Source organism: Rhamphochromis sp. 'chilingali' (genome assembly GCF_963969265.1).
Source record: "Rhamphochromis sp. 'chilingali' genome assembly, chromosome: 8".
NCBI classification, from domain to species: Eukaryota; Metazoa; Chordata; class Actinopteri; order Cichliformes; family Cichlidae; genus Rhamphochromis; species Rhamphochromis sp. 'chilingali'.
In genome coordinates, this window is record NC_137935.1 from 21,693,215 (window position 1) to 21,710,837 (window position 17,623).

Here is a 17,623-nt window from a genome sequence, read left to right on the forward strand (position 1 = left end):
TTATTATTATTACTGTTGTCATCAGTTTACAGGCTTACATTTTTACAAATTTCTTACTCTAATAATAAAAGATGATTTAAGGCCTTTTTTCATGCTAAAAAAAACTGTCTTCTTATTTTAATAATACTAAGAGTAATTCAAATATATATCTTTCTAGGTTTACCAAAGTGAGAAACATAAATATTTAACCAGTTCGAGGTGTCTGTTGGTTTTACTGAATATATGCAACATATTAGCCTCAGGCCCCAGATGCTTGCTCACTGTGGACACGCCGCAACTCGTCAAACAGTCATACGTCTTCACAACTTTTTCACTGCCTCCAGTCTCCCAGGAACACATTCAACCACAAACAACAATGTGAGGATACTTTGGACAGGATAGTCAGGATAATAGCACCCATACAGTGTGACTTACTTCATAAGCTATATGTTTTTTAGGGTTTGGGGTTTGTTTGGGGGGGGGATATTTGTGAACGGCTGTTTTACCAGAAAATAGCAGAAAGGAATTTATTGCCGAAGAGGTAAGTTCTTCTCAACTTGGTATGGCATGCACAAAAACTTAGGAACTACAAATATGGACGCTCGGGTCTGTTATCGATTAAATTTAACACAGGGCTGTTTAGAAGAGTAAAGGAGAGAAGAACGAAAGGTTCAGAGAGAGCAAAACAACATCAGAAAGAGGAAGGGGGTGGAAGGTCTGCTGCAGGTTAACTCCTCGGTGAGCTGAGAATTTAATAAGGTTGCATGTTGTTTCTTCAGGCTCTTTCTGTCCATTGTATTGCATGGCTGAACTTGGGCTTGTCAAATAAACAGAAAAATGGCCCGAGTTTGTGTGAGCCAGCAATGTTCAGCTCACGCCACTGAAACTCTCCAAGCTGAATCTGGTTTGAGTTAAAAAGTTATTCCTCTGTTTCTGCCGCTTGCAGCTGGAGGGTTTTTTAGACAACTTTGTCATGCCCAAACAAAACATGCTTTTTTTAATCCGCCATGGGCCACAGCTGCACCAGATATTTTCTAAAAAAGTTGTTGGTACATAAGTTGGTGAATCAGTGTCTGAAATAAACTTTGAAACTGCATCGCTGATATGTTATTCAGAGGTGTCCCGGTGTTGTTTAGGCCAGGTGGAGGAACTGTACTGTCTGTTTAAGAGCCACCGCTTACACAGAGATTCATATTTTTGAATGGAAAAAAAAGCTTCAGGAGAGTCTAATTATCAGTTATGGTTTTAAGTAGCTCCTTCTCTTCTTTCACCCACAATTAAAGAAAGCAACAACTAATGTCTGTGAAATGTCCTTGTGCATTTTACAGAAATGAAGTGAGTCAAGCTGGATTATATTAATTTGATTGTGCAATCACAATTGGCTATTTGCCTATACTTGGTATGGCATGATATGCTGGACTGTGCTGTTGAAGCATGCCAAAGCAAATGATTCAGGGCCTCTTTAACTGATGTCATATCCTTCTAATCACAACCATTTTCTTTGTCCTTTGTGCCTAATAGTTTTTTTCTCGATAGATAGATAGATAGATAGATAGATAGATAGATAGATAGATAGATAGATAGATAGATAGATAGATAGATAGATAGATAGATAGATAGATAGATAGATAGATAGATAGATAGATAGATAGATAGATAGATAACTAATTCATTCCTTTCTACAATTTTCCCCTCAGGTCTTCTCAGCATCAAGATGGCCAGCGTTGACAACAACAAGACCAACCAAACCAATTTCAGTGCCAGCTACTGTCAGTTCAATGATGATTTTAAATATATCCTCCTCCCTGTCAGCTACACCCTGGTGTTTGTGATTGGCCTAGCGCTGAACGCCACTGCGTTGTATGTGATTGTGTTCCACACCAAGCGCTGGAAGCCCTCGACCATTTATATGTTCAACCTGACAGTGTGTGACACCCTGTACATCTTCACGCTGCCATTCCTCATCTACTACTACGCCGACAAGAACGACTGGCCGTTCAGCGAACCCTTCTGCAAGCTTATACGCTTCCTGTTTTATGCCAATTTATACGGTACAGTTGTGGAAAGCTACAAACTCACACAGCGCAGTACAAAAGCTGAGCTTGACTTATTGTAGAGCAACAGCTTTGCAAGATAATATGCTGCAATACAGTATGCATTATTTGTCAGTGCAGTATGATGCAATAAGGTGTGAAATACAGTGTGTGTGTGTGTGTGTGTGTGTGGAGACTTTCAGCTTTAATTCAGATGAGCAGTCTCATGGCTGAGGGAGGGCCGTTCCCTTGATGTATTTTATAGGTTTACATCATAATCTTAGATGTCAGTGCAATTCAGAGAGGCCAATATTGGGCTGAAAAACCCAAATAAACCCGAAATAAATAAGAGAGAAACACAAAGCTTTAGGAGGGCCCAAATGCAGTCGTCAGCTCAGCGAAGCCAAATGAATAACTGAGTGGATGATCACAGAATTATTTCCATTGTTAAGAAAATCAACTTCACATCATCTAACCAAGTCAAAAAAAAAATGCCTTAAGTGGTAGGAATATCATTATACACGCAAGAGACGCCTTCATGAACATAAACACTGAGGGTTTACAAACAAGGTGCAAACCACAGGTTACAATTTTTTTGTTTTGTTTTGTTTTTTTATGATCTATTAGTTAATACAAAGAATTACACAGTAATACTAATAATTATTAGTCTATGAAAAAGGCATGCTAAGCATTCATTTTTCCCTCTCTGACAGGTTCCATCCTGTTCCTGTCCTGCATCAGCCTGCATCGGTTCGTTGGTATCTGCTATCCGGTCCGCTCCCTCAACTGGGTCAGCGCCCGCCAGGCCCGGCTGGTGTCTGTGGCAGTGTGGGCCTGTGTGTTATTCTGCCAGGCTCCTATTCTCTACTTTTCAAGAACTAGGTGATTAAATGTTTGTAACTTTATTTCTCTGTCTTCGTTTATTTTGTGAAAGTGTCTCTAATTGCATTTAAGTGTGGACTATCGACTTTTGTGGCACACCAGTTTTGTACTGTGCTTATCTTAGGTGACCCTAATGGGACACACTTAAAAGAACAGCCAAGCTTTTACTCAGGTTGAGTGCCAGACAGGGGGAGTGCCGTTTAAAGATCCGAAACAAATGCAATCTGTTATCTGCTCTGTAAGGGACGTGAACACCGAGCGAATCTGCCACGACACCACCAGTCCAGAGCTTTTCGATGACTTCCTGGTGTACAGCTCAGTCGTATCAGTGCTCATGTTCGTCTTACCCTTCATGGTGGTGATGGTTTGCTACGGCCTGATGGTGAGAAAGCTTCTAGATACTGGCTGGGGGTCTGGAGCAAGAACCGAAGAGGAAAGAGGAGGCTTAACAGCCCAGAGGTCCAAACAGAAGTCAGTAAAGATGATCATCATCGTGCTGGCAGCGTTCATGCTGTGTTTCCTCCCTTTCCACCTCACCAGGAGTCTTTACTACTTTTTTAGATACATGAGGCAGGTGAATCCAGCACAGGTGAGGACAAGCACTTCTTTAATAATAAACATGTTATGATGACTCTAAAAGATCGCTGAATGACATTTGCATCCATTCACCAGATCAGCTGCAGCTTGGTGGAAGCCTCCAGTGTGGCCTACAAGATTACACGACCTTTGGCCAGTGCCAACAGCTGCGTGGACCCCATCCTTTACTTCCTGGCAGGGCAGGATGCCCGCAGCAATCTCACTAAGAAGCGCAAACTGCCGCCACCAAAAGCAAACAGTGGAATCCAAAACTTGACAGCACAACACTAACACCATGTGACTGTTTGCCACCTGGGCTTGTGTAAGAGTAACAGACTGTTAAAGACTCGCATGTTTATCTACCACTCTCTTCCACACTGTGTTTTTCGTCCTGTCTCCCTCCCCTCACCCCCAACTGGTCGGGGCAGATAGCCGCCCCTCCCAGAGCCTGGCGCTGCTCTGAGGTTTTCTTCCTGTTAAAAGGAAGTTTTTTCTTCCCATGTGGGTCATTTTATTGTTGTTGTTGTTTTGTGTGTTTTAATGTAGAGTTTTTACCTTAAAATATAAAGCACTTCGAGGCAACTGTTGTTTTAGTTCAATATAAATAATATTCACTTAAGTTGAATTGAATTAAACATGATTGCAGGAAGGTTAATGACTCTCAGGACCACCACCAAAGTGACAGCACCAGTGGGACTTCCCATTAGTTTTTTTGAACAGAAGAACCTAAAAAGAAGTACTCAAAGCTACTGCCACCTGGATGGTTCAAAACCTACATAGACACACAGTATTGCATGACAGATGAGATCTCTTCAAGAGAGCACTTTTCAATCTTAAATTTGCACCAGTCGTTAGTTTAGCAGGTGCAACACTTCTGAGATGTTAATTTTACTTCAAGACAGATATTTTGTTATAGATACTATTTTTTGTTTTCTTTTTGCTAAGAATCCTAGTGAGAGCAAATTAAAGGGAAAAACCTGAAGTTTCGTTTTATTGTTAAAATACTGCAAATCAGGACAAAGGAGATTTATGATGACTGAAGATTAGAAATAAATGTCTATATTGTATTTGATTTCTGACTTAATGCATTAAATGCCTTTGGATGTATAGGGTATAAAGATAGTGTATTTATGAAAATAGAAAACTACGTGGCGTATCACAGCTGTGTGCTTAGAGAATTGATTTTATGAGTAATTTCCAGCACCTGATGTTTGTATAAGAACTAATAGGTTTTCTACTGTGAGCGTTGTTCTGACATGAAAGACAGGAATGCGTGTGTTCCCTGCAAGGGTCAACCTCACTGCAAATTTAAGGCTTGTTCTCGATGTCCCGGAGAAAAACACATGTCACAAATGTGAAGGATGTAAAAATCATGTAGTAAAGAAGAAGACATTTTTAAAATGTGGTAACTGGCAACCTATCGAGGATTAACCCCACCTTTCGGCCTATGGCAGCTGGGATAGGGCAAGATGGATGGATGGATGGATGGATGGATGGCTGGATGGATGTTTTTCTTCTAATTTAAATCCATGTGTGTCCATAATTTTTTTAAATCAAGGAGCCATAGGAAAAGAAGGGAATTTATAGTAACGTACAACAGTACAGACTCAAGTATCCCTTTAATCTACAGTGAACCACTAGGGGGTGACAACCCCCCACAAGTTCATCATGGTTCAAGCAATCCCATCAAATATTTTGCCATTTTATAATCTAGCCTCACACAAATCTCAAGTCTCACATACTCACCAACTCCAGACACCACAAAGCCACACAGCAGTGCAACACCAAACCAGATAGCATTTAAAATACCTCTTTATTTTAAAAGTAAAAACATCATACAGGGAAAAAACTGCAATATTATATAAATGCATGCAAGCTGATGAGATGAATATTTAAATCCTTCCCTCTTTTCAGCAACACTTCAGCTTGAATACGTTTCATGATAACTGTAGTCTGAGTGAGAAAGTTACTAAAAACAAATCAAAAGAAAACATGTAACGCAGTCAATAAATACCCTTCCCTCCAGACATACTGTCATATTCCTTGTCACAACATAATAAGAAAATATGAAAATGAGCAGTTAAAAAAAGCCTCTATCATTATAGTACACGCTTGAAAACCCAGGAGGATGTAAACTAAAGCCAACTGAGCTCGCATGACTGAGGCATTTAAACCGCTAATTCTCTGCAGCCACTGGTGGGTTTATTGAATTAAACTATAAAATAAAAAAAATAAATAAATATGTGCGTGTGTGTCTGTGTGTGTGTGTTTATAGAAGTGGTTTCTTTGAATTTTGAAGATTGCATAGCTATAGAGTGTTTTCATGAATAGAAGAGGAAACTGTAACAGCTGAAGGAAAAAGCACTGAGATGTTGCACCCAAATGATAGAAAAATAACAAATATCATGTTAAACTTATGCTGCACTTCAGCCTTCGGGCTTATGCATGGTAGTGTGGTAGCATTTGCTGGGTTTTTTTCTAACTTTTTCCTTTTTTTAAAATGATAAACCACAAATGTCACTCGCTGGTGCAGTGCAGTTGTCTTTCCCATTATAAGGGATCTAACGTATCACCTCATGCATACTTTAAAATTACAAAACGCCATGTTTGTCTAAACCCACCCATATTTACATATGTACATGTTTATTTACATGTTTTCTTCTACAAAAGCGAGACCCACCCCTGTAACTACTCTTTCACTCTAATGACGACAGCAGCTGGGAATGAGCCAATGGGCTGCGGCGTCATTAAAAATGCTCCGATATAGCCTGAGGTGCCCCTCTTAAAGAAAAATCGGTACATCCCGAAAATGTAAATCTCGCCATTTTTATTTGGTTTTATTTTTTACTCTAAAAGGTTTTAACTGAGTGAGCAAGTGAGGTCTGAAACCTCCTCAGTTTTGGTGTCAGCAAAATTACTTATATTTAATTATTTAAACATATAACATTAAAATAAAATTAAAACATACCTTTTTTTAAATAATGAAGTGTCAAATGATCCAGATTTCTTATTTTTATTTGGCTTATTAGCCAACTGTGGTGCTAAAAAACTCATATGCTCATTGATGTTGCAAACCACAGGCTGATAGGTGGAGATTTTCTGTTTTTTATGGTGCATTCTTATAAATTATTATTATTTTTGTTGTTTTGTTTTTTCTTTTTTTTAAATGGAAGCACTCCTTTTTAAAAAAAAAAAAAAGTCCGGGAGTGCATTTGTGTATAATACACGCTTCCCTCTTTCTAGTGTTAGTTATTGTTAACCGCTCTGTCCTTGCATGTCTCGCGACCCGTTTCTGTTCGGATGTAGCTGTGGTGCCTCTGATGCGGCATCCGATACGTCTAAAATACAATAACCTGCCTATGTAATAATAAATACAGTTATATTCCTATTATTGCATTATTAGAAACAACTACTTCCAGCAGCAGGTGGTTGTGGTTTATCGGTGTCAGTCAACTAAATAAAACACCCTTGGTGTCAGCGGGTCAAGCCGTCGCCGGTGAATGAGGTCATCTTCAGCGAGGTAGCAATATCGTCCCTTCACCTGCAAACATGAATGAAAAACAAAATTAATTATGATATTTTTGTCATTTTAAATAAATCTCAATTTGATTTGACTAAATCTAACCAATTGTCAAGACTACATCAGTCGCTGGTCAGTACAGTCTTCAAGTGCTGGCAGTGCACAGAGGAAATGAAACAGAAAGAAACAGCATGGATAGAAAGAGAGGCCAAAACTTCTTGCTGTGTTTGGAGTTCCTACCTCCGGATGCCAGATGAGGAAGACAAGGAGAAGGACTTCCCACCGAAGAAGGAGTTCCTTTGCTCCTGGGATGCTCTCTTGGTCTCCACTGTGCATGGCTTCTGCTCCGGGATCTGAGCAACTTGAAATCTGTGAATCAACATATAACATAACCATTATTACATTCAGAAAACAACCCTATTATGACATTGCCTTGTCTGCGCGTTAGTACCTGTGTCCTCCTGTGTGTTATGTAAATGTTAGTGAACACAGTACAAAGGTGCACACAGGTGTTCTCAAATTTAAACAGCAGAATTGTCACACCATCTCCTCCTTTACTAAATCCCTGATTCTTCTCTGTAGTCTTCCTCTTTTCCTCCTGCCATATATCCACTATCACTCCTGTGCACATGTTCAAACCATCTCAGCCTTGACTCTCTGACTTTGTCTCCAGTTAATTCAATTTTTACTTGGGATCAACTGAGATAGGCTCCCCCTCACCTTCCTCAACCCAAACCACAAACACCCAGAACTGGATAAATTGTGAATGTAGGAAAGCCTCTGAAGTTACACTGGAACATCTCTCCAGCAAAAAATGGAATAACACAGTGAGAACATTTTGGGATGAATTCAAAGGTGCCTTCTTTTTTAGTCCATTGTAATTCAAAAAACCACAGACATCCCATTGTTAAGGAGTCTAATGTAAGTGCAGTTGGATTTTCTGAGCACTGCCCTTCTCTTCTCCTCTGTCCTCATAAATTCTCCTTGATACCTTCCCTTCACCTCTTGATGCGTTCCATGCAGGTCAAAGAAAAGTAGTTAGAAAAAGGAGGTAGGGGTTCATTTTTTTGGACTAATCAACTGCATAATTAGTCTTCGTGCCTTTTTAAGTGTATTTAAGTGTGTTTCTCTTGTGCATCGTCATGGTTACTTTCTGTGATTTTCCAGCCCACCTTCATTGTTTTCACCCACTGCTGATTGAATCCCTGTGCTCTGCGTCCTGTTGTGCAATCAGTCCCCTGTGTGTACCTATAGTCCTGCCTTTTCCTGTGTCCTCAGTCAAGATATCTTCCGTGTTAACTTGTCCTGTTGTTTGAACTTTGTTTTCTGACAATAAAGGCTCCTCTTTCACAACCCTGCCTGCCTCTGAGTCCTCTCCACCTCCTTCACGCCACTCGATTACACCGACCCTGGAAAATCGCCGCTGTGATGTAACAAGTGAGAGCTCATTTATTTTTGCTGGTGCAACTGTATAGGTGGTGGTATACAATTCAAATCCATGACCTCAGTAAAAACCAGCAATACTATTATTGTCAGTGATGCTGGGTACTTTCAGTAACAGCAAACAAAAATTTAAATGCTACAGGAAAGTTTAACTATGTCAAAGTGAAGCCTGTGAACAGCACCCAGCTACATGTATTTAGTAAAGTGTTATAAAGTGCACGTACCTTCCTACAGACAATACTGTGAGCTCTCCTTCCTTTTTCTCCTTCACTTCACTTCCTTCCATCTTCTCCTGTACAGTTTTTGGCACAGCGGCTTGTGTATGGTGTGTATTCACGCACTCTCCACCCAGCAGGGGGCTCTTCTGCTGGTCGGAGGATGTGTCCAGGGAGGGCAGGATGAGACTCTGGGGGGGCTTCAGGGGATCTTTGAGAGAATCCAGGGGTGGAATGAGAACAGGGGGCCATTTTTTCTGGGCGCAACGGGTGCAGCGGTAACCATGTCTGGGGGCCAGGCCAGAGAGGCCGGAGATGGTGTGGTGGTGAGACTGATGAGGGCAGAGCCTGGGAAGGGAGCGGAATTGGGATAAGGGAGACAGCATCGGGAACCTGGGGGAGGAAAATTAGATTTATTAAAAACTAAAAACTGATGTTGACATATTCAGTTTAGACAAATCGTAAGTGGAGGTTACATCCAAATACCACAAAATAATCTACAGAAGGATTGTAAAAAGGCCATTTAGACTAGTGATGGTAAGAAAAGTGTTGGTTATAATACTAAACTGTACTAAGCTTTCCAGAATATCCTAGCATGGTACTGGCACATCCCTAATATTGGTCCTGGACACAATCACTGCTAGAATGTGGCACAAAATAAATAAATATGTCCAATCACAGCAGCGATCACTGCTCTGTGTCAATATAAAATCATTTAGCAACTCAAATCTAAAGTTTTCATCTGTTGGTACAGAGCTTGTTGGTTTGTGTGTCTTTTCATTGTTCACTTTTTATTTTTTGCAGGGGAAGGCAGAGCAAAAGAGACGAGCGCTGTATGGGAGAGCTACAGTGAACCCAAATAACCTGTGCAAAACCTCCCACCACACGCATCCAGATACCGATCTGAAAGCTTTCCAGAACAGTCTGTATATATCTGTGTGTGTGTGTGTGTGTGTGTGTGTGTGTGTGTGTGTGTGTGTGTGTGTGTGTGTGTGTGTGAGAGAGAGAGAGAATGTTCTGGCATCTAAAGATCACATGTGACAGAACCACTGAGCAGCAGTGCACAGCCACAGGCCCCAGAAACGTCTGCACTGAAATAAATTAGATCTAATGCTCATCATGTCATCACATCATTAATTTAGTCTTTCGTGGGGTTTACAGGTGACAAATTATGATTGGGGTAAATGTGGCATCACTGTCGAAGCAATAATCAAAGCCCTGCAGTGCAGACTGTTATAAAGTGGCATTCTCTCGAGCCTCATCGATTAAACTCTGGGAACTTGAGCAATTTTGGCTTATGTTACAACCTCAGGTTCTTACCATAAAATGCACTCAGTCATATCAAATGCGTGGCTTGAAGCTGTGTGACAGACTCATGACTAGACGGCTGTAAACTGTGTTAGCAGCTGGTTTCAAGCCTCGGCGAGTGAGTGAGTCACTCCCAGTTATCAGGCTCCTGAGGAAATGTAGCCGACACAGTCACAATAATGTGCGCTCCTAAGTGAATGTTTTAGCATTTGTTTTAGTTAAAGAGCTTAAATGAAACTAATAATGTCCAGACTGAACTACTGGAATATTAACATGAGAGTAGCATGTGGACTTATAGCCCTATAAATTCAAGTTTAGGTCTCCATGCTCAGTGCAAGCGTATGAAAATGTATCTGCACTGCTCCCATTTCTGCCGATACATCCTCCCACACGCACTTTTCTCTTGACGAGCGCCTCTCTTTCTCTCTCCCAGACTTCCCCTTTGCCATCTCGTTAAGTGTGACCTTGGGCAGCATGACTGAGCAAATGCATGTGATGATTTGTGGTTGTGCAAGTGCGCGCGTGCGGTCTCGTACTTGATTGACGAGCCTTTGCTCATAGCCATCTCTTTGGTCTCGTACTCCAGCAGCAGTTCCTCCAGCGCAGCAGCATTTTCTGAAGCAAGCACACATATACACATTTAGCTATAATGCCAGCTACTCAAACTATAGATCAGAGTAATTAAACACCTCCTGCCTGTGAAAATGTAATTCAGGAGTTTATTAGAAGTGCATAAATAAGGTGGATGTAATTGATGCAGTAAACTTGGAGAGGAAAGCCAAGCTACTGTGTATATCTTGGGCCAATTGGGCCATTTATCACTTTAGTAGTAATAAGCTGCGGACAAAGCTGAAACTCTCATTTGCTGTTTATTATAATTTTTAGGCTACTTGCCATCTGTTAAATAAATGCACAAATTATATGCGATGTCACTGTTAGTATTTACCTTTCTTCTCGGTAATGAGGCGAACCAGAACACTGATGGTGTCTTCATTCAGGTCATCGGATATGTAGGGACAGGTGTTACCTAAAGTAAGGCAGAAGCAATGTTAATAAACAGAGATTTTCCAGTATTGTTTATGTATGTACTGCTTTTATTGCACTGCTTGTCACTTTTAACACTGTTCAAGGGACACTCTGATTGATACGGGTGGATGTAGATGGCCCCCTGCCACTCACCATCCCATAATAGTACAGCATAGTGAGGCAGCTGAGTGGAGAGCAATGACGATAAAGGGGAGAGAGGGAGATTCGCTCACTCAGCAGTTATGCGTTGTTCAGCACTGCTGAGCTGTGTGTGTGTGTGTGATGTACCAGGCCCACAGTACCAGATGACAATGCGTATGTGTGTGTGTTAAAGAGCACAATGTGACAATATAGATGCCAAATGCGACTGTGCATGCGTATTTCTGTCTTTCTTGCATAAGCAGCATTAGGCTGTTGTTGGACCGTAACAATAGCTCTGTCTCCACAGTGCCTGTTGCTACGCGAGCATAACAGCATCAGTTTCACGGGGTGGCAGTTGTTCTCGTCTCTTTAATACTCCAACAAAGTCACAGCCTGATATCAAGTTTCACGTTTAATAGTGGAAATACCTTCTACCTCTACTTATGCCTTTATTGGTTGTTCTACTTCTTGTCTTTGTCCTACCACGTCTACGATTCACTGATTGTCTTCCATCTGTGCCCTGCTTCCTTACCCGTATTCCACATTTTAGTCCATTATGTAGTTCTGGTTGGTATCTACTTTACATTTTTTTAATGTTTCTTTTTTTGATTAGTTATCTGTTTAAACGTTTCCCCCATGTCAGCATTTTGGTCTTTTTTTCTTTAGAACAATGAATAGCATTACAGTCTAACTTCTCACCAGGGGCAGATCTAATGGATAACAAGCCTTCAATACATAAATTACAGTACATCACAGCAGCACACGAGTCTCAATTTGCTTAATAATCATCATAAGTTTAGGCTTATGATTAAAAAAAATTATGTTTGCATCTAGGTTTACTGTAAATGCAGCAGTTCTGTGTTAACGGTCAACAGCTCACTTCTACCTTTTCCTGTGTGCACTCATGCTTGAGCAACTGCAGAGTTGCATCTACTGTAGCATCAACCCTGCATTTGCCCTTTCTGTTCCCCCCTCAGATTTTAAGGTCGATGCATTCTCCAGTGAAGCAAACTGTGCTCAGTCCTGCATAGTCAGAGTTGCCACCGCAGCATCTGATTTTAGCCCTGCCGAGCTAAGCTTGGCCTTGCTACCCCCATGGGTATTTCCTCTCAGATGGAATGATGGAAAAAAGTGCTGGAGTAAGAAGTTCCTCTAACCTTAGGCCAGTCAGGACTACAGTGTGCAGACAGGTAAGTGCACTGCGACAATGAATGTTACATAACAAGAAGAGAGCTGTCATTGCTTTATATGCAGCCTCTTACTGTACCTAACTTCTTCTGCATCATCAGCCCTTAAAGCATGAGTCGAATGTGGCAATGATGGTGATTAGAGGTCTTATATTGAAGTTGGAATTCTTCCTCATGCATGAGGTCTTCTGCTAATCATCACTGAGGACCTCATACATGAACCACTGTTATCTGCTTTATGTCCTAACGAGATTGTTCACTTGCATGCTTTCTGCATGCTTTTTCATGCTTTTTGCAAAATGCAAAATTAAAAAGCAAATCACTATCCACTATCCCACAGATTATCAGGTCAACACTGCAATCTATATAAAAATGAATTACCTGTTTATTTTAAAAATGGATAGAGGAAGAAAAAAGGAAAGAGAATAACCCAGAGAATCAAGGAGAGAGGGCAGAGGAGAAGGAAGGACAGGAGAAATGAAGAGACCGACATAAACAGTGAGTCGAGGTACCCGATTGAATTATTGATCTAGCTGGGAAAGGAGAGATGAATTGATAGTATCGTGTTCAGATGAGAAGAGAGGGGCATGTTAGAGAGGCAGGAAACCGGATCAATGGAGAGCAGAAGGAATGATGAAATAGCAGAAGAGGGATGGAGTTCAGGGAGTTTCCCTTCAGGTGCAAGAAGGGCTTAAATTTCACAACAAGATGCAAAGAGAGAAAGAAACCAAGGTGATACTAAAACAAATAGGCAGAGAGCACAGAGAGCACCGACTGTTGCTTTGACCCCTGGCTATTCTCATGCGCGCATGCATTCCTCCATAGATCACCCTGGCCTCCACTACACAGGCGTAGCTACATAGGCTGCTACAGCTGTAAACTTCTCATCCTCCTATGAGGGCACATAAAAATGCAAAAAGAACCACTAATAGAAGGAGTAAGTGAGCGAAAAATAACCATTTGTTTGCATGCTGTAGCTAAGGTGGCAGAGCAGGTTAGCCACTAAGGTCGAAGGTCGGTGGTTCGATCCCAGGCTGCCTCCTGGCTGCCAAATATCCTTGGGCAAGATACTAACCCCATGTTTGCCTACTGGTGGTGGTCAGAGGGCCTGGTGGCGCCAGTGTCCGGCAGCCTCGCCTCTGTCAGTGCGCCCCAGGGCAGCTGTGGCTACAATGTAGCTTGCCATCGCCGGTGTGTGAATGGGTGAATGACTGAATGTAGTGTGAAGCGCTTTGGGGTCCTTAGGGACTAGAAAATGCAGGCCATTTACCATGTTTGCAGTTATGGAAAACGCTGTAAATGAAACAACAGGTGTTGCACAAACACTTGACGTGAGGCATGCTGTCACACAGTCGGATCTGTCGAGGGTGCAGCTGCGCTCTGACGCTCCCGATTCCATGCAGGTTTCCTAAGAGCCTTGCACCATCAGGTGAGCGAAGGAAAAGCCAGCTTAGCCTTTAAGTCTGCTTATTTATCTGCACCAAATGGCTGTAACAAACTGCGTGTCGTGTATGCTGTCTGGCTGCTGCAGAACTTGTGCAACAGTGGATTCTAATAAATTAAAACACAAAGTAGGTTACTGTAGAGTGTGGCAAGCTCACTCCAGCTCATTAGTGTGTGTGGTTTGTTTCATAAATGCAGGTTAGCAATCTGGTTATCTAGAAAAGTACAATCTGTAAAAGTAGAACTGATTATTACTCCACATTCTTCACAGCATCTTTTCACCACCACCCCCCAAAAACCCTAAACAAAACACTTTTTATGCGTTTTGTGACACAATTGAATAAAATAAAAGCTGCCTGGAGGTGTGTGCCTCCCATGTGACCTTTTACAGAAAACTAGAAACCTAGTAGGTACAGTACATCCAGTACAATAGAAGCATAAAGGAAAGAAATGAGTGCATTTCTCAGTTGTGTGCACAGAGAAAGAGGAAGAAAGACGTTGCCTAAGTGAGTACTCTCTTAAAGGGCTAATTTGGCTCACAGGGTGAAAAAAAATACATTTAAGCACTTCAAACAAGATTATGCAAACAACAGAGAATGGGTATGGTAACTCATACAACCTTTCTCTTGGATTAATTTCTACGTCTCTTTCAATTAACGCCCCTCCCCTCTGTATCTTTTTCTTCTCCTGCCCTCCCTGACTCTTTTTATGCTTTCTGCGTTGACGCAAGTCCGTTTCTCTGACGTTGGCGGGCGAAGAGGTTGATGAGAATGCCCCACTTTACCTTTTCAAATAGGAGCATTACATTAAAACAATACCTGCTTAGCTAATTACAGCATGTAATGTCCCCTGTGAGGTCAAAGTTCAAAGCAGCTAAGATGAGAAAAAGAAATAAAACAGCCTCACACATGGACTCGCGTGCAGTTACATAAAAAACATATGGGGACTGAGTGCACATGCAAAGGCGCTGCCCTTTGAGCTGGGCTGGTTTCACTCTTGACAGGGAAACTTGACCACATCGTGTGCATGCCAAGTGTGCTAATTTGGCATTTTTATGGTCAAACGCGACAATAGCCTGAACTTAAATGCTACTTTCCTATTTTGCTCCCATTACTGTGATTTTCTCTCAGCAGCCTTCCCATCTCTCACCTTCTTTCTGCGGTGTGGCAGTCTCTTCATCTCCTCCCTCCTTCTCACCGGTGCAGCGGTATCCCTTTTTCTTTAGGATGTTGCAGATGAGGATACCCAGCAGGCCCATCACACAGAAGACGGGCACCAGGGCAAACACGGCGTACTCTGCTGTCTTTTCCTCAGCGCTGCGCACCACTGTGCTGTTGGCCGGTCCTCCTGCTCCACCAGACTGACCGTTACCCACATTACGGACCACTCTGACATGCAACCCTTCTGAGAGGAAAGAGGGGAAGAAGAGCGAAAAACATCAGAGAAGTAGGCAGCGTGATAGCAGAAATCAGTTCACTAAAAGCAAGTTAAGACACGGTAATCTGCAGAAGCATGCTTACTTTTCACGCAGGGACTTTGGGTGGAAACTTGCCCAGCGGCAGAGGAGTGAAACCTGTGAATGGATGAAAAAGAACCAAAAAGAGCCTAATTAGAGAGATGGATGAAGAGAAAAACACGAGGGGCTGTGTAACAGTGAAAGAATGAATCAGCGGTTTTAGCTTGTGGCATGTTATGTCCAGTGGTGCCTGTTCTTGATGTTACCCGCCCATTGTGGTGAATTACACACTGTGTTTGTCCCTGCGTGTGTGTGTGTGACTGTTTTCTTGCTTTTTTGAGACAGAGAAAATTGCAGGACTTAATTTAGAACAAATAAAAGTTTATGAGTTACAATATTGAATGAAAGCTGCGTTATTGTCCACCCTGTGGTTGGATAGACCTCTTTGTGGACTAGCAAGCATACAGGTAGACCACCACAGACTCAGGCCATGAGTTCTCACCCAGTCAGACAGTGACCACAGACGGCGTCAGAGGTCCCGTTGCCAGAGGATGCAAGCTTTCGGCCGAGGATCTTACAGGAGGTGTGTGGACGGCAAACCTCAGAGTCCAGTGCATCTGAAAAGGTTCCAGCTGGGCACACCTGGCAATGCACTTCTTCAGCTGGACTCTGGATCTGCCCACAAGCCTGAGAAGAAAAGAAAAAGTCTAAAGTCAGGCAAAAGAGGCTTAAAGAGAAAACCTAGCATCCCTGTGGCGTTGTAGAGTTGATGGGTAGCAAAGAGCTGACTGTTTTAATTTGAAATCCTGCTTCTGTGTTAACTAGAAATAAAATAAAGATTTGCAGCACTTATAAGACTCAGCCAATATTTATGGATTCATGAGAAGAACAACTTCATTTTTGACAACTGCAGTGACCAAATACACAGACTATAATGTAATGGAGGAGATGAAAATGTGATTTGAACATAAACTGCAGGTGGCTGCTCAGGCGGAGGGAGTTGAATAAGTAATTTAACGAGCTGTGGAAATGTATTGGGTCCAATATGTTTTAAAGCTCTACACTATTTCACATCGAGCGAAACTCCACTTTCTGTCAGAGTAAAGAAGTTTAACTACACATTTAATCCCTGAGATATATTAATATAAGATAAAGAAGTGTGTAAAATTACAGGAAAGGTTGTCCCATATTTCTAAGACATAAAGTAATGATTGAGTGATGAAAATGTTCTTTATAGTAGACAGTGAAAAGCAGGAACTTTTTTGTTATTTAATTGTTATCTATTACTTAACTACTTTGGTGTAGTATGAATGGCTGTGAGGGGAGTCTTTATTAGCAGGAAAAGCTGCAAAACTTTAAATAACGCAGCTAAAAGTCCAAAAATCGATGCCTTCCTTCATATTTTGCACAGCTGTCTAGTCAGGGCCGGCCTTATGTTTGACACCCCTGCTCTACACTATAGAAATTAAAGACAAATGTTGCCTACTGAAACAAGCATATTTATAGCAGTTAAGGAGGTGAAAGTGTTAAAATATATAATAAACAATACAAATGTTATTAAAATATTAAAATGTTGTCTCACCTTGGAAGGCTCCTGGCCTGCCGGGCATTGCAGACACGCACACCCTTTCCCACACCGAGACTGCACCGCTGCAGTCCCTCCACAGCCAAACAGCTGGAAGACACAGAAACGCACTCGTGAATCAGAAGAAGTGCGCACACGTGTGGATACACTCTTCTTCTTACACAACAGAGCTCACAAAGCATGCGCATATTTACCGCGAGGAGGACAATAGCTGAGCAGCAAAGGTGGTTCCTCATCTTCTTCAATGTATTCTTCTATGTACATATGATCTAAAGAAAGAACAGGCGAGGGGTTAATAATAAAACATGATCAGTTCACGAGGATTTATGAGATTTTAAATGCTGTAAACAAAAACAAAAAAAAGGTGCCGGCACTTTTCCCAGCCTGATATGGAAAAATACGACACGTCAAAACTGACGACCTTACAGCACTTTCCATTATGTCACACACCGCGCAGGCATGCACACTCTCACAAAACCGCAAGAGTTCACACGGCGTGAAGACACCTGAGTCACTTATCCGGAGCAAAAGCGTGGCTCCTGCGATCGGGAGGTAAGGAGCAGGTGTGAATCCTGTAAATATCATTTATCGTGAATCATGTCCTCTTTATGCACAGCAGGGTACAAACCGAGGATTTTCTGTTGCTATTTCTGAGCCATAGGTACTCACGTGCACACTTTTAGCACTGATTAACTTTGCACCGCATTCATTAGATAACACGTGCTGCCCCTGCGATGGGCATTTCCCTTTATTCAGAAGAGTTTTCAAACAACCATGCAATCAAAGCTAAGTGACGCTTTGTGACGGTGGAGGGTAAATGAGGATGATT

At 41.8% G+C, this 17,623-nt stretch overlaps 2 protein-coding genes across 4 annotated transcripts in view; one reads left to right on the forward strand and one right to left on the reverse strand.

Annotated features, from left to right (window-relative positions):
- Positions 1 to 311: 311 nt before the first annotated feature.
- Positions 312 to 8,630, forward strand: LOC308400716 (P2Y purinoceptor 2-like). Of its 2 annotated transcripts, XM_080888621.1 has the most exons (6): positions 312 to 520; positions 1,677 to 2,030; positions 2,726 to 2,894; positions 3,138 to 3,483; positions 3,567 to 3,792; positions 8,329 to 8,630. In XM_080888621.1, exons 2-5 carry the CDS (start codon positions 1,694 to 1,696, stop codon positions 3,759 to 3,761), a joined length of 1,047 nt encoding a protein of 348 aa, XP_080744747.1. In that variant the 5' UTR covers positions 312 to 520; positions 1,677 to 1,693; the 3' UTR covers positions 3,762 to 3,792; positions 8,329 to 8,630. The 2 variants fall into 2 exon arrangements, with proteins under 2 accessions (XP_080744747.1, XP_080744746.1); XM_080888620.1 differs by lacking the exon at positions 8,329 to 8,630 and having other exon boundaries at positions 3,567 to 4,511.
- The window catches only part of relt (RELT TNF receptor), a 33,052-nt gene continuing 20,426 nt past the window's right edge, over positions 4,998 to 17,623 (reverse strand). The window contains exons 2-11 of one of the 2 annotated variants that reach the window (XM_080888619.1): positions 16,989 to 17,063; positions 16,792 to 16,884; positions 15,712 to 15,896; positions 15,274 to 15,326; positions 14,903 to 15,154; positions 10,903 to 10,983; positions 10,493 to 10,571; positions 8,658 to 9,041; positions 7,231 to 7,359; positions 4,998 to 7,011 (exon numbers count right to left, since the gene is read on the reverse strand). In XM_080888619.1, the coding sequence (XP_080744745.1) occupies positions 7,008 to 7,011; positions 7,231 to 7,359; positions 8,658 to 9,041; positions 10,493 to 10,571; positions 10,903 to 10,983; positions 14,903 to 15,154; positions 15,274 to 15,326; positions 15,712 to 15,896; positions 16,792 to 16,884; positions 16,989 to 17,030 (1,302 nt within the window). In that variant the 5' untranslated portion in view covers positions 17,031 to 17,063 and the 3' untranslated portion in view covers positions 4,998 to 7,007. Of the gene's footprint in view, positions 7,012 to 7,230; positions 7,360 to 8,657; positions 9,042 to 10,492; positions 10,572 to 10,902; positions 10,984 to 14,902; positions 15,158 to 15,273; positions 15,327 to 15,711; positions 15,897 to 16,791; positions 16,885 to 16,988; positions 17,064 to 17,623 lie in introns of both variants that reach the window. The other variant, XM_080888618.1, reaches the window with a different exon arrangement.

Coding starts and splice junctions, on each gene's coding strand:
- LOC308400716 (XM_080888621.1), top strand. CDS start 1,694: ATGGCCAGCGTTGACAACAACAAGACCAACCAAACCAATTTCAGTGCC. Junction 2,031..2,725: donor GTTTTATGCCAATTTATACG/GTACAGTTGTGG, acceptor CCTCTCTGACAG/GTTCCATCCTGTTCCTGTCC. Junction 3,484..3,566: donor GGCAGGTGAATCCAGCACAG/GTGAGGACAAGC, acceptor TCCATTCACCAG/ATCAGCTGCAGCTTGGTGGA.